The sequence below is a fragment of the Branchiostoma lanceolatum genome, chromosome 8 (genome assembly GCF_035083965.1).
Source record: "Branchiostoma lanceolatum isolate klBraLanc5 chromosome 8, klBraLanc5.hap2, whole genome shotgun sequence".
In the NCBI taxonomy this organism is placed as follows: Eukaryota; Metazoa; Chordata; class Leptocardii; order Amphioxiformes; family Branchiostomatidae; genus Branchiostoma; species Branchiostoma lanceolatum.
This window is the reverse complement of record NC_089729.1, coordinates 17,581,711-17,595,379: the sequence shown is the minus strand read 5'-3', so window position 1 is coordinate 17,595,379 and position 13,669 is coordinate 17,581,711. Positions and strand designations below refer to the sequence as shown.

At 40.0% G+C, this 13,669-nt stretch overlaps 2 protein-coding genes across 8 annotated transcripts in view; one reads left to right on the top strand and one right to left on the bottom strand.

Annotated features, from left to right (window-relative positions):
- Positions 1-8,960, bottom strand: part of LOC136439958 (probable E3 ubiquitin-protein ligase MGRN1) — a 45,318-nt gene extending 36,358 nt beyond the window's left edge. For 6 of the 7 annotated variants that reach the window (XM_066435649.1, XM_066435651.1, XM_066435652.1 and 3 more), the window contains exon 1: positions 8,735-8,960. In XM_066435649.1, the coding sequence (XP_066291746.1) occupies positions 8,735-8,822 (88 nt within the window). In that variant the 5' untranslated portion in view covers positions 8,823-8,960. The remainder of the gene's footprint in view (positions 1-8,734) is intronic. The other variant, XM_066435655.1, reaches the window with a different exon arrangement.
- Positions 8,961-9,434: 474 nt separating this feature from the next.
- Positions 9,435-13,154, top strand: LOC136439959 (UBA-like domain-containing protein 2). The gene is made up of 3 exons (XM_066435656.1): positions 9,435-9,650; positions 9,777-9,845; positions 12,092-13,154. The coding sequence occupies exons 1-3, from the start codon at positions 9,540-9,542 to the stop codon at positions 12,281-12,283; spliced, it is 372 nt and encodes a 123-aa protein (XP_066291753.1). The 5' UTR covers positions 9,435-9,539; the 3' UTR covers positions 12,284-13,154.
- The last annotated feature ends 515 nt before the right edge of the window (positions 13,155-13,669 follow it).

Sequence of the window (13,669 nt, the reverse complement as noted above, 5' to 3'; positions counted from 1 at the left end):
AGGCCGTATCTGCCGGGGTCTTAAGTACTAGAGGATAATTCATGCCAAAGAGATAACCACAAACCACACTTGGACATCAAAGTCTAAAGGTCAGGTGTGACAAATGTGGAAACCTTCCAGAATCAGAATGTCCCTCCAACTAAACTGAGATATATTTGGGGACTGCCTAATCACTTCTACACTGGCTTTTCCTTGACGCAATAATGTTTATCAAATTTGAATCCTAGCAACCATATTGGAGTATACCAGCAGCATGTTGGCATGTATAAAATACATACAATATACATTTTTACTCTTATCATATCTCAGTCATACAAAAAGCCTACATATACTATAGGTTACATGTACTTCAAGACAGTATCAACCTGATTTTATTCCCAAGACGGTGTTCAGTAACTGCAGAATAACCTTAATTCTAACTCAATAACATTTTTGTCATTTCCCCCAGCAAGCAACAGCTGGCAGCGACGGATATGCAATATACACAAGGCATGTTTCGTCACTAGTAACAAGCTTTAAGATGGCAACAAATCATTGTTGGTACACATAACTTGGTCGTGAATAGACAACCACTGATTTAATCTAATCACACTTCAGAAGACATTTTAGAACAGCCATTCCATTGGCCGCAAAGTAGCCCTTGCCACGGAATTTGTTAGACTTAGAGTATTTTTTTTTTCTTTTCAAACAGCCCTTTGAAGTCTTGAAAATAGACAAGTCTTTGCAAACTTCCCAGTGGTTTCTAAGAAGGTCTTGTTATTAAACTGTCACATATAATAATGCCAACAGTTATTAATGGTAAAGTAGAGCATGCCCCTTGGGTATAGTTTGCATCAAACTATTTTCTCACCTGGACAGGTAAACAAGTATGTTATTTCTCCTCCTTAGGCCACAGCAATTTAATTTCTTGGTTAACAGATTTTTATTCTTATTTTAGCACAAAACAAAATCCTGAAAACAGAAGGCTGGGGTGAAAACTTGCACCTGACCCTGTTCACTCCCTGAAATTGTGTGCACCAAAGTACAAACTTTCCTCCGAGATTCTGTTTTCATATTGATTTTCCAATCTGGCATTTTTTTCAAATTCTGTTAACCTAGAAATTAAAATGGTGTGGCCTTACTAGCTGAAATATACAGCTGTACACACTACCACATTGCAAGTAAAAGACGAGCAATGAGTTTGCACAATCTATCTAAAAGATACCATCAAGGTGCAATGGATGATTTAAGACATCATTTCTTAGTCCCAGAGTCTTAAACATTACATTTTCCACCAGAATACTGAGTAACTTCAGTATTGTGACAGACACAAGTAGCATGATAATCCCTTGTCTTTTTGGAGTTTCCTGAAACGGGCGGACATCTAACCTTGTCCTCTACGCAGCTGTCCTTGTACTATCTGACCTTTAAGTACCGTAACCCAATGTGACCAACCCATATCTGTTTCTTGGATATCTTCCATTCCCCAGGCTGATAGTAATATAGTAAGATGAAAAAGAAAAGGAAAGCAAATCTTCAACATACAACTGTACTTAAGTCTATCCTCCTAAATTCTGTATTGTCTGAGTTTGTCTGTTTCCAGACGAGCCGTCATCAGTAATAAAGTAAGATGATAAACATTCAAAAGGAAAGCAAATCTTCAACATACAACTGTACTAAAGTCTATCCTCCTAAATTTTGTATAGTCTGAGTTTGTCTGCTTCCAGACGAGCCGTAATCTTCATGTATACGATTATAATTCCCGTCACATTCTGTCTCAGCCACACTAAAGGGTCCCTTGAGCGGCAGAATCCATCATGGCCAGGTCATTAGGTCTGCCGAGGTATGGTAAGCCGTTCTGGGTATTATGTAAGGACATATGCATTCTGGCAGTGGTACTCACTGCATGTAACATGTGATGTGTCATCAAGGGCTTGTGGCTCCGGAATAAACAAATGAACAGACATTGCCAAAACAGTATGGCTCTATTGTGCTGTCTTTTGATGTAGTAAAAATGTAAAGTATATAAAGAATACAAAATCTTTTAATTTAAAAATCTGTGCTGAGCATGTGGCTAAAAAAGTTACTTATGGCATTTACTCATTTGCTATGTGTGATCATATATTATTGTTTCCGGGTTTTATGTATCAGTTTTGTGGGTTTTTTCATGTGTTTCATTTATTTTGTATATGTGCCATGTTTTCTTATCATTTCTTTGTTATTTTGAAAACTAATAAAAAGAATGAAAAAAAAACTTATGGCAGAGATTGAATATGGAAGCAGTGCTATAACATTAGACAACGATGAAATATTATGTGATTTGGATGTACAACTGTACAAGCTTGCATCTCCAAACCAAGCGGTTGATATATACAGTACACACAATGTTATCCCAGGTCACAAGTCTTGTGTGTCAAATGTGAACAGATAAGCCAAAAGGGAGGAAGGCTCGCATGGCTTGGGAGTCTTCACAGGCCATTTCCCCACTTGAAAGAACTCCTGTTTAAATGTATGTGGGAACAGGTGTTGACAGCTGACCATGCCTATTGGGCCCTGAGGCAAGGCCTGGCCAACAAATTTCCCATAGGCTTTGCCTAATTCTGACTTATGCATGCTATAGATATAGGCTAGAACTATTGCTAGGGTCACATTTCCCAGCCGAGGCCCGGTCGGGATGTTTGCGAAAACGAAAAATGAAATATGTATATCAAGAAATTACACAATTTCTAGTTAGGAGTAAATTGCTTAAGTTTTGTGTCCTTTGTTGTATTTTATATTATGCTTTTCGTTCCCGTAAGCTGCCCGACCGGGCCCCGCTTTGGAAATGTGACCTAAGCATTAGATAGGGAGCTAGCAATACAGGAAATCGGGCATCTATCCACCTATTGGTAACTAAAGACACATTCATACTTCTCACATGAAAATTTATGGCCAATATAAATACACTGCCCATTTCTCCATATATAACACATGTGTGCTCAAAGGTTCCAATTTAAGATTGTGTATATGTGTTTGCATCCGTTGCATGGGTACCATGGTATCCTATGTAGGCACCGGCCTTCAAACTGCAAGTAAAATATGGTCGTGCAGATGCTCTCTGGTCATGTGTATCAAAACAGACAGCAGCGTTTCTTTATCACACAACCTTTGGCTTCCTTCCACGTCTTGTAAACACTGACGCACTGACGCATGAACGGAGCCTGCAGCAGTGATTCCTTTCCATTGATAAATCTAGTCATTATCAAACATCTTTCTCCTTCAAAGACTCTCTGTGAAAACTGAGTGGTCAATCCCTTTGGCAAATTGTGCACACAACGCTACCTCATTATGCATCTACAAGAAGAGATAAGAGTTTTGTTTACCTCTACTTGCAGTATATAGAGTAGCGTATCTATGCCAAGGCCTCTGCCGCTCATAAGTAATTTTCTTCTCAACAAACCAGAGTTCGCCGTCACTACAAGATCAGGACTTGAAATCTTTTTTTTCTATATATATATATATATCTGCACTGGTCAGTCTGGTATAGGTAACATCCAAAATTACCTGCACAACGTTTACCTGTACTATCCTTTTTCTTGCATTCTGAGTCCATCAAAAACCATGATATACCTCAGGCTTTGTAATGCAACTGTGAACTGTATACTAGTATTAAAAGGCAAGTCTATCAACTAACGGAAACGAGTACCTGGTACATGAACCATTGCAGCTTAGGTGCAGGTTGACATGAAAAATAACTAGCATTGCACAATACCTCAGATTTCTTCTTCCGGTACCTTCAAAATATTTCACATTTTCAGAGAGAAAAGGTCATAAACCACTCTGAGAGTAATCAAAGTCTGACACAGGACAACTGTAGTTGCTTGAGATTAATCTGTATCTTTTCATTTAAATCAATTTAAAGTAGAATCATATTGTTTCTAATCTAAAAGCAAGATTTTGAAGTTAGTACATTTAATAAATGGATCAAATTTCTACATATCTTCAATATTAAGCTTAAAATCAAATCAATTCCCACAAATTCCCACAAATCCACCTTGAATATAGATAAATAGTTCAAATTCTATATACAATTAATATGCCTGTTTTAGATAGCTCAAAAATCATTATCACAGCATTATCATGAAATTAAATCAGCTGGCTATTACTATGCATAAATATCAGTCAAAATTGATACACATTGCAAATCCTGCGTGTCTATACTTCAAATTCTATATTGAACAACTATTCTTTATACACCATTTGACCTTAATTCATTGCAACACACAACATCCAGCTACGATAATTTGGGACACATACAATTATGACACAGATTTAAAAAAATTACCATGATTATTTATATTCACAATTCCTAATGCATCGATTATTCTGATTCTTTCCACTCGTCTTCACTTTCATATACCTCGTCAGAAAAAGAGCACATGCTGTCTTCATCAGAATCAGACTCATAATCACTGTTCTCATAGTCACTGTCAATATACAGGGCTGGGATTGCGAACTGTAACCTTGGATCTCCGCCCATGTTTACCCCTCTGGGTACCTTACTCACATGGTTTCTGTAGGTCAAACTGTGTCCAAACGGTCCGGGTATGTCGTCAATACAGATGTCCTTCTTCCCGAGCACGGTGCGGCGATACAACTCATGCATGTACGGTAACTCCTCGGGTAGTCCCTCGTAACGGTGAGCGACTTTGTACGCGAGAGTCGGCGGGTTCCCTCCCTTGGCTACCTTCATGCTGGATGAGCAGGAGTAGGCTGAGATGTCTATGTCTGCTGGGAGTATTTCGTACACGTGTAGCAGGTCGATGACTTGAGACAGCGGCACCATTCCAGCATGCATTCCAACCACAATCATGGTACACTCGTGGGGTTCGATAAAGCGAAACTTCAGCCTCATTTCTATATCGGTCAGGAAGACGTACGTACCAGGCCATCTCCAGCCAATCGTACAGGGGCGCTTGGTCTGTCGTCTGACCTTTTCCAGATTTACCGCGAGAGGTTCGCGAAGTACCAGTGACACCGAGTAGAAAAAGTCATTCAACTGCACATCGCTGTAGAAGGACACCAGATCTTTCTTAACTGTTTGAGGAAGCTGAAGCTCCCCTATTGCAGCGCTAATACTTACTTTATCGCCATCATAAGCCTTGAACAAAACATCACCCACTGAATGTACACAGATGTCAAAAAGGCTTGGGGCTGGCATCGTGACAGAAACGGTGATCAAATAATACAAGTCTAGGAAACAGTATAGGACTTTTCAGAACGCACCCACTACTACAGTTCTATATTCAAAACATGTACACTGCTGGGAATATAATCAATAAGCCTCCTGGCATCAGAGCAGACAATTGTCCGAGGTGAACTTGCTAATTTTTCCTCTCAGAAGTGATCTCAGTGGACGAAAGCTCTCCCCTTCTTTGGCAATCCGCTGAAGATACTGTAGAGTAGAAGTCACTGGGCCCACAGACAAAGACTATGCTTGGGAGGACAGCACACACACACACTGTGACAGGTCCTTTCTTCTCTCATGCAGCCACACACACCAGGGTCTGAGATATCCTGTTCTTCTGGAGCTCTGTAGCAGGCATAAATAGGGTGGCAGCAGGTCACAGTCAAAGGATCACAGTTAAATCCAACTCCAAGACAGCAATGTCTCCATACCAAGTGCAAGAAAGGAAAGCCCTCTGCAGCATGCATACAGCAAAGGCTCAGACTGGCCCACAAACACCCCCAGTGGGGCAGTTTCTATATACAGACTACAAAATTAGCATGGACGGCAAATGAACAGCTGGGTAACAGTTGTCTGAGTTCATGAATTAGTCAAACAAAAGTGGCCACTCCTTCTGATCAGCTGTTTAACAAAGAATGGTTTGAAGGAGGTGCTAAGATGGTGCAAATCCTAGGTCCATTGTCTTCATACTTGGCACTAAAAAGCAAATAAGTATTTTTGTAATTAATTTGGATCAAACTAATGTACTAGCTTTTGATATTCAGTGGTGTAAACTTAATAAAGACACATTAACATTGTTTCAAACAACTACTCCACTATTTCCTTGTTTGGTTATATGGAGTAGTTTCAAATATACCTTTGTAAATATATATACCTGTATGTTTGAACACCCTTGGTTATGTCAAGGACATTACTGTAAGTCTACTTAGATCCGCGGTATAATTAGATCCGCGGGATCCGCGGCGACCTCTGCGCCGCGAATCAATTTCCCCGCGGATATGTTTATCGTACTTTTGCCCCCCTCCCCACATATACGAGTGAGCTCGACTTCAGGGAAAAGCGACACATAAACAATGCACGCGATTGTGTAAAACATGACACGCTTTTACACAGTACATACGAGTTAACAAGTGATATTACATATGATTCGCAGGAGTTTGGCCGAGCGGCGTCGCTACTCCCGACCGCTACACACATAGAGTAATTTACCGAGAAATCAGAAAATAACTATGGAGATACACGCCACAATTTTGGCTTTGCATTGTTGTTACGGGCGTGGGGACGCCGTTTACCGGCGTACAATCACGCTCTTTTGTTTCTTGCTATTGTTATGCTTGCAAACCATCGATATCGGTGCCTTTGACATATGTTGATCTCATTAAAAACCTGTTTTTCAAGAAAGCCAGCAAAAATACGTAAAGAAAAAAAAGATTTTCGCCCGAGCATTTGAGTCCCTACGCTGTGATTTGCCGCCATTCGCCGCCATTTGTGGTCGTATTCGGTGGAGAATCTATCCCTTTAATTTTCTTCCCGTGGAAATTCTGCTTAGGTAGGGTAGATGAGTCGTGTTTACGCCATGATTTTACTTCAAAATACAGCGCGCTAGCGGCAAGGGCCGGGCTGGGCCGCCATCTTTGTTTACTCTTGTTTACCGCCTGTTCTAAGCGGTGATTGGTTTGAGTCAGAAAAACTTTGCTTTGATTGGTTGACTGCAAGATTTCACGTGATCACAAGGCGGGAATTCCCCGTCACAGTTTCTGCGTGGACCGCATTTTCTGACGATTTTGAAGCAGTTTTGTGGCGACCTTCGTAACATTTTTGATTTTAAAAAATTAACCAAACATTTTCTGATGGCAGTGTTCAGTTATTTTTTTCTACTCATCGCCCAGCGCGAATTTAGAACCACCGCGGATTCTCTATTTGCCCGAAACCGCGGATTTTAGGCCCCGCGGATCTAAGTAGACTTACAGTATATACATGTCCTTGGTTATGAGAATACTTGCAAGAACATGTATACTGTATAACTTGAGGTGTATTCACTTCATAGTGTTGAGTATGAATAATTTCTCACTTAATCAAATGAGGAAATGATCAAATAATTTTCTGTTGCAATATGCATTAGTTATCAATGGTCCTCTAATTATACAGGGAAAATACAGTACAATTTGATATGAATTCAGTTCAATGTAACTATTGTAAGCTATATCTAAAATCAATGAAGCTGTCTGCTATTTTCTGCAACTAGCTTGGACTTGAAGTAGCACATTAAAATTCTATATTTCATTTTTTTGCGAAATTTGATGAAGATTTCTCGAGCCACACATCTCTGCAAGACAGTTATGACATTTAGGCAATAACAGAAATTACCTGGACAAGTCAACCGACTGCCAAGTACTAGTACCTACGAAGGTGCTTAAACTGAGTTCCTCAGAAGTTACTGCACAAATTTCCTGTGCAAAGATGTTATGTTCTATATCCAGAATTGGATAAGATAACCTAAATCTTACCAACAACCAAGAAGTCAACATGAACATCTATGTAACAAGCTGACAGGTAAGTTAGAAGTCTCTACAGAATACCCCAAGCAACTGTTTGGGTGAAAGATCCAAATGTTTTCTGACATCAATGATCAAGTCTTCTCTGACAGTATGGGTGAGGGACTGTCAGAAAAACCCTGCCATCAGAAAAAGTTACAATCTGCTAGGAGTAGGAGATAAACATACTCCCTAATTTTTTTTTCGTTAATGAACACTCGCCATCAATCATTCATTCAATCAAGTTATTTATTTATCCGTCAGCCCGCTAAGCATTACAAAGACTTTTGCGAGTTGCAGGTGAATTGACAACCATGTATCATCATCATCATTTTAATTAATATTAGCAGCTTTGCAAATGTTAGTATTCATGAATCATGTTACATGTACATATCATATAAATCTTCTAATAAAGCTAAAGTTTCTCTTGAGTTCTGGAACTTTGAAGTGATTACTAAATTTGGTGTGGTAAATTTCGTTTGTTTGTTTGTTTGTAAATTTCATGGCATTTGATGAGGCAAATATACCTACACTGGCTACAGAATAAGACATATTTTCCATATTTTGTGGGAAAGGCTAGTCCAAGCCAGATGAACATAAAATATATGGTAATAGTGTTGATGGTGTTGATGGTGGATCCAAGGAGGTTCTGGGCATGTATTGTTATGCACTACTCCACATAGAATAGAAATTTTAAAAAGCAACATCGCGGGCATATATATATCACTTGGTCAGTGCAAGTAGAGTAAGTGAAAAGCAAAACTAGCAGGAAAGTTACATAAGGTTTTATCACAAAAACAATCATCAGATTTCTCGATCCCGTGCCATTCGTATCTATACAAGTTTTGCCAATTTGTTAACCTAAAATCGGTTAGCACCAAACCCCACCAAAATTGGAAAAATATGCTGATATGCCCACTACAAAAAAAACCATATCCATACAGAAGTTCAACTATCCTTGTAGTTATATCTTAGCACATCGGCCTTCTCTTACCTGATTTTGGGGGATATCTGTAAGCTGAATTCGCCGCGATGTCCAGCTCTTCTACACCAGCATTTTGCCTACTTGTGAACGCGCCCATTTTCCTGCTATCTATAGCACTCTAACATCTATAGAGATGCACGATTTTTGTCAAAACGTTCACTGTAATTTTTCCATTTTCTGCTTCCCGGAGAAAAATAAGATGGCGGACGTCGATATGCTAATTAGCAATCCCACAATTCATCCCGCCTTTCTTTGTTTATGTTTGTCTGGGGCACATGATCAATGGCAATTTTGTTTTGACCGATTTTAAAACCATCTTTTGGATTATTTCTTCTTAGGAGGACCCACCCATAGCCACTGCATCCAATGTTTATCACATAAACCACCATTTTATAAGCTAGAAATGAGCTATCTTCATTCTTTGACCTAAAACCATCTATGACCCATATATGACCCAATTTAACTGTTTTCTCGTCTTGAACTGGGGTGACATTCGCAGTTAAGTGTCACATATGTCAGAAAAACAGTCATCAATTATACCTACATCTGTTTTTAGTTTGATTGTGGAGAATTTTGCTTTCACGATCGCAATTTCTCCTTAGATGCTCGGGGAGGGAAAGCTATTCATAGAAGAGCCGTGGCGGGAACACACCCTGTTTTAAACTAGATTAAAGCTGACCAATCAGATGGCAGGAAATGCGATTCCAGGTGACGTCACTGCCATCAGGCGATTGCGTGCTGAAATAGGGACAACATTCGCCGTGGAGCTGTTTCAAAAGGGACACTTTAGACCACAAAATCTTAGATTTTAGCGATGGGAGACAACTTGAGAGAGCACGTTATGATCAACCAGTTCGTCATGACGGCTGGCTGCACGTTTGACCAGGCGAAGACGCTACTTCAGAAGGCCCACTGGCAGTTTGAGGTAGGAGGCTGCAGCAAAAATACGATCAAACATGGCGTGTATTTGTTTTCATCATGGACACTAGTCGTTTGTTATTTTCCCTCTGACATATTTATCTGCCTGACTCTTACCATTCTTCTTTTACAGACTGCACTAAGTATTTTCTTCCAAGAAGCCGTGCCCAACGCTCACGGACACCATGGCGGGCATCATCCGGTAAGTTGAGCCGGGGTTTTGTAGAGGTTTCGTCTGTGTTTTTGTTTTCGGAATGTCGTCCATGCATTCGTGGGTTTTACAATGACGATGCATGGCGATGTGGGGAGGGAAGAGGGCCCCAGGGGGCTTGGAAAAAACGGCAGTCCTTCTATTCAACCCAGATCTGTCAAATAAAAAAGCCTTGCTCACATCTGTCACTATTTTAACCTCGTAGCCATCGTAATCTTTGCATTTTTGGACGGTCTTTTGATTCTGTCTCCCTTTGTTGATGTTTTTTACGGAACCCCACCCCCTACGGGGCCAGTCCACAACACTCGGCAGCCATGTTGGTTTCTCTTTTGCAATCATTTTTTTCCTTCACAGTCCTTCAATATTCTTTAGATTTCAGATTCCTGAACTTATGATACTTTCTTGAGAACATTACTGATGCGAATAAAGTGTTCAATTGTTTCATGATACGAACATGTGGCTTTGTTGATGTAACCAAGGGGGTTTAAAAAGGAAAAGGCAGTTATTTAAATTTTAGTGTAGAGGCATGCATATCATTTGCTGGTGCTGGTATTCAAATTGATCTGCATGGAAAAAACATTGCTTTTTTGGAAAATCTTACAGTTTACGCCTGTTTGTTTTATGAAATCTGTCTAAACTGATTTGAATATTCACGGATCTCTGGAGACTTGCAAATTTGTTCTGCCATTGATGAATAGCTATCCCACAATTCTTCTTCCTGCCAGGTGACTCAGCTGATGTTGTCATCATGTTGTGATTTCAGCCCCGTAAAAACAAATATTCATCGTCAGCCGTAAAACAATTGGCAGCAGTATTGATCCATTTGCTGCAGCATTGATTTCTTGCAGTAAAAAAAAAAATGACGAAGTTTCTATTCCAGTCTAGGAAGATGTTATCTTTTATATGGCTGTCAATAGTAGCTTTTTTTAAAAGAGGATGCCAATATTATGTTGTGTGTAGACCATTTCAGACTGTCATGTGTTTCTTTGAATAACACAACATTTGGCTCTATTTTGAAGCCTTAGAAATATGATGCATATTTTGTTTTCAAAGAAGCCATGGTATGATGGCGTCTATTCATTGATTGAACCAAATATGAGCCCCAACCTTTTTGTTCTTTCTGAAACATCAACAGAAATGTCTTTGCCATCAAAGTAGGTGAGGGGTGGATGTCTTCAAGATTGATCATGGCTTCTTGGAAGGTGTTTTGGTTGATAGTCTGCCAACTGTAACCTTGCGTCCATGGTTGTTACAAACATTGGCAGGAAGGACTGTCAACAAAGACGGGCTGCCCTTTTGTGTTGCGGTACCCCCAACCAACATTTGCATGCAGTTGACTGACTCACAAATGGGCGTTATGAGAGTATGAAACATCTCTCAGCTGCTATGATTCTATGACCGTAAGAACAAATGTTTGAGATGTTGACTGCAGGATACCCCTTGTCAGTTCCTGGGTACATGGTTGGCCTGTAGCCAGCTTCAATAGACAAACATAGCCATCCAAAGGTTGGAACGGAAACTGGACCCCTGTTTTTTAAACTCATTGTTTAGTTTTAGGACCAGGGTAGTCTGCTGCTGCCAGTGTCTGGTTCTAGTTAAACTCCATGAGGTGTCTGAGATGGATGTCTTTGGTACAGTTTTAAGTAAGATTATGAAGTATAGCTTGTATTGAAGGAATGGAATAAGGCAGGTACTTAATACATGTAAATACAAAGCTGAGTGACGTGGAGGGTAAACATACATAAACACTGGAGGATATGCACTGTGTGAAACATACAAGAGGAGAGAGAGAGAACTGTCATTCAGCCTAGCATGTTTGTTTGGTTATAGCTGAGCAGTATCAGGGTACTGCCCAAATTCACACGGAGTGCCAAAATGTTAAGAACAAGAGACCAAAATTGAGTTGCGCTTTCTCAAGCAATAACAAGAATAGTAGTCCTGTGAGTCAGGGCTCAAAGTGCAATGTAGTAGATCCTATCTCCACTCATTTATCTTGCCTTTCTAGTTTTTGGTCTCTTTGATTTTTCCCATGGAACTACTGCCTTGTGCAGCTTAAATCCTACGCCTGTTCTTTGTTCATGCATCCACTCTTTACAATTTTTAGACATTTACACAATTGTAGTAATACTGTTTCATTCATCGTTGGTTTTAAGTCTGTTCAACACTGACTTGTCCACAAGCCCTCATTTACGTCACAATCCAGTGGCTTCTTTACATCCTGTTTTTTTCCCCCGTAGATGTGTACGCCAGCCAACACGCCAGCCACGCCGCCTGCCTTCCCAGACACTTTAACAGCGTTTTCCAAGCTACAAGCGTCAGACACCGGCGCCAGTCCCGGGACAACAAAATACAGTTGCAGCCCTGTTAGCCCCCTAGCTTCCTCACCTCCCAATAGCCAACAACCCATGGAAGTAAACGCACAGAGATGAAAGGAACACACGGGTACAAACGGCACAGCTTACCATGCAGTAGAAGATGTGGAATGGCTGTCTTGTATACTTCTGAAATATGGACTAGTCGGAGAGAAATGTACAAAAAAAATGGATTAGGAACTATAATAAAAAGGCACAAATCTAGATGGGGCTAATGAAATGTATGTTAGGAGATTGAGTCAGTCGATTACCACGCATGACAAGTAGGCAGGGAGAGATGACACACTGGTCAGTAAATGAAATGGATCATAATTAGGGCCTTGTTGCAAGGATGTGGAACTTTAACCAGGTGGTACTACAATCAAGGAGTGATGAAATGATGAAGAGATGTGTTTCTTGACGTTGAACGCTGAATAATTATGTCTCAGGTGATATTACACTGTAACAGAAGTGTATATACGTGTGTAGAGAGAATGATGAGCCGATGTGAGGGAGATGTAATGCAAAAAATTTTGTAAAGACTTTTCAGCTGTGGCTGGGAATATATACAAGGATGTTCTGTTTCCTGTTATATAGATAGGTGTTATATGTGTGTATCCTTATAATTTTGTTATCTATGTGTGTGTGATAGTATTTTCGCCAGCCATGATAAGTGACTCCAGTTCTCTTTTTTTTATGCTAGTAACCAACTGTTGCATGTTGCTGTATTTTGTACCTTTTCTGGGATTCTTGTTTGGTGTTCTAGACTCAGTGGTGAAGTAACACACCACAGAAGCAAGTGTTTATATGTAGGCAAAAATGCCCTCAGAATTGTACAGAGATGCAGTAAGAAGAATATCCAGAAACTTATGATAAAAGCGTAGCCTAAAAGACGTTGAAATACCCTTCAAGAACTCCTGCAATAAAAGATTCCATACACACAAAATGATACCTCCGGTATTTATTGCCTGTTTGTGTATGTTTATAGCAAGTGCAGATCACAATATGCCACAATTGAATCTGCTACAACAGATAATAGTTTTACGTTGATGAAGGTTAGACATCCAGGTAATAAGATACTACATGCCGTCTGAAACGTCTGTTTCAAAATTTCATCCAGTTGCTTGAGTGACCGTTTTCAGCGTATTTTATAGTTTTACATGTAGATAATCATGGTTCAGTGTACTGAAACAACAAAAACATGCTTTACTGGAAATACTGGACTTAGTTTTCCTTCCTGCCCTCAATGTAGCTTATACAAGTGAGCATCCTATAACAGGATTATTTAAGCCAATACATCACAATGCCAGTACATGCAGTGATGCCCACTGTGACCTAATAGTGAGTTGCCCTATGAGATGGCAGCTGTTAATGTCAGCCTCTAAGGGTTACGTGGGTGACAAATGGAGAAAGTAGGCATGCACACACACTGTACATGAACTGTACTGTACTATACTATAGGAA

What these genes read in the sequence shown, in the direction of transcription:
- LOC136439959 (XM_066435656.1), top strand. Translation starts at nt 9,540, where the DNA reads ATGGGAGACAACTTGAGAGAGCACGTTATGATCAACCAGTTCGTCATG. An exon ending in AGGCCCACTGGCAGTTTGAG is followed by an intron (nt 9,651 to 9,776) that starts GTAGGAGGCTGC and finishes CTTCTTTTACAG; the next exon opens with ACTGCACTAAGTATTTTCTT. An exon ending in ACCATGGCGGGCATCATCCG is followed by an intron (nt 9,846 to 12,091) that starts GTAAGTTGAGCC and finishes TTTCCCCCGTAG; the next exon opens with ATGTGTACGCCAGCCAACAC.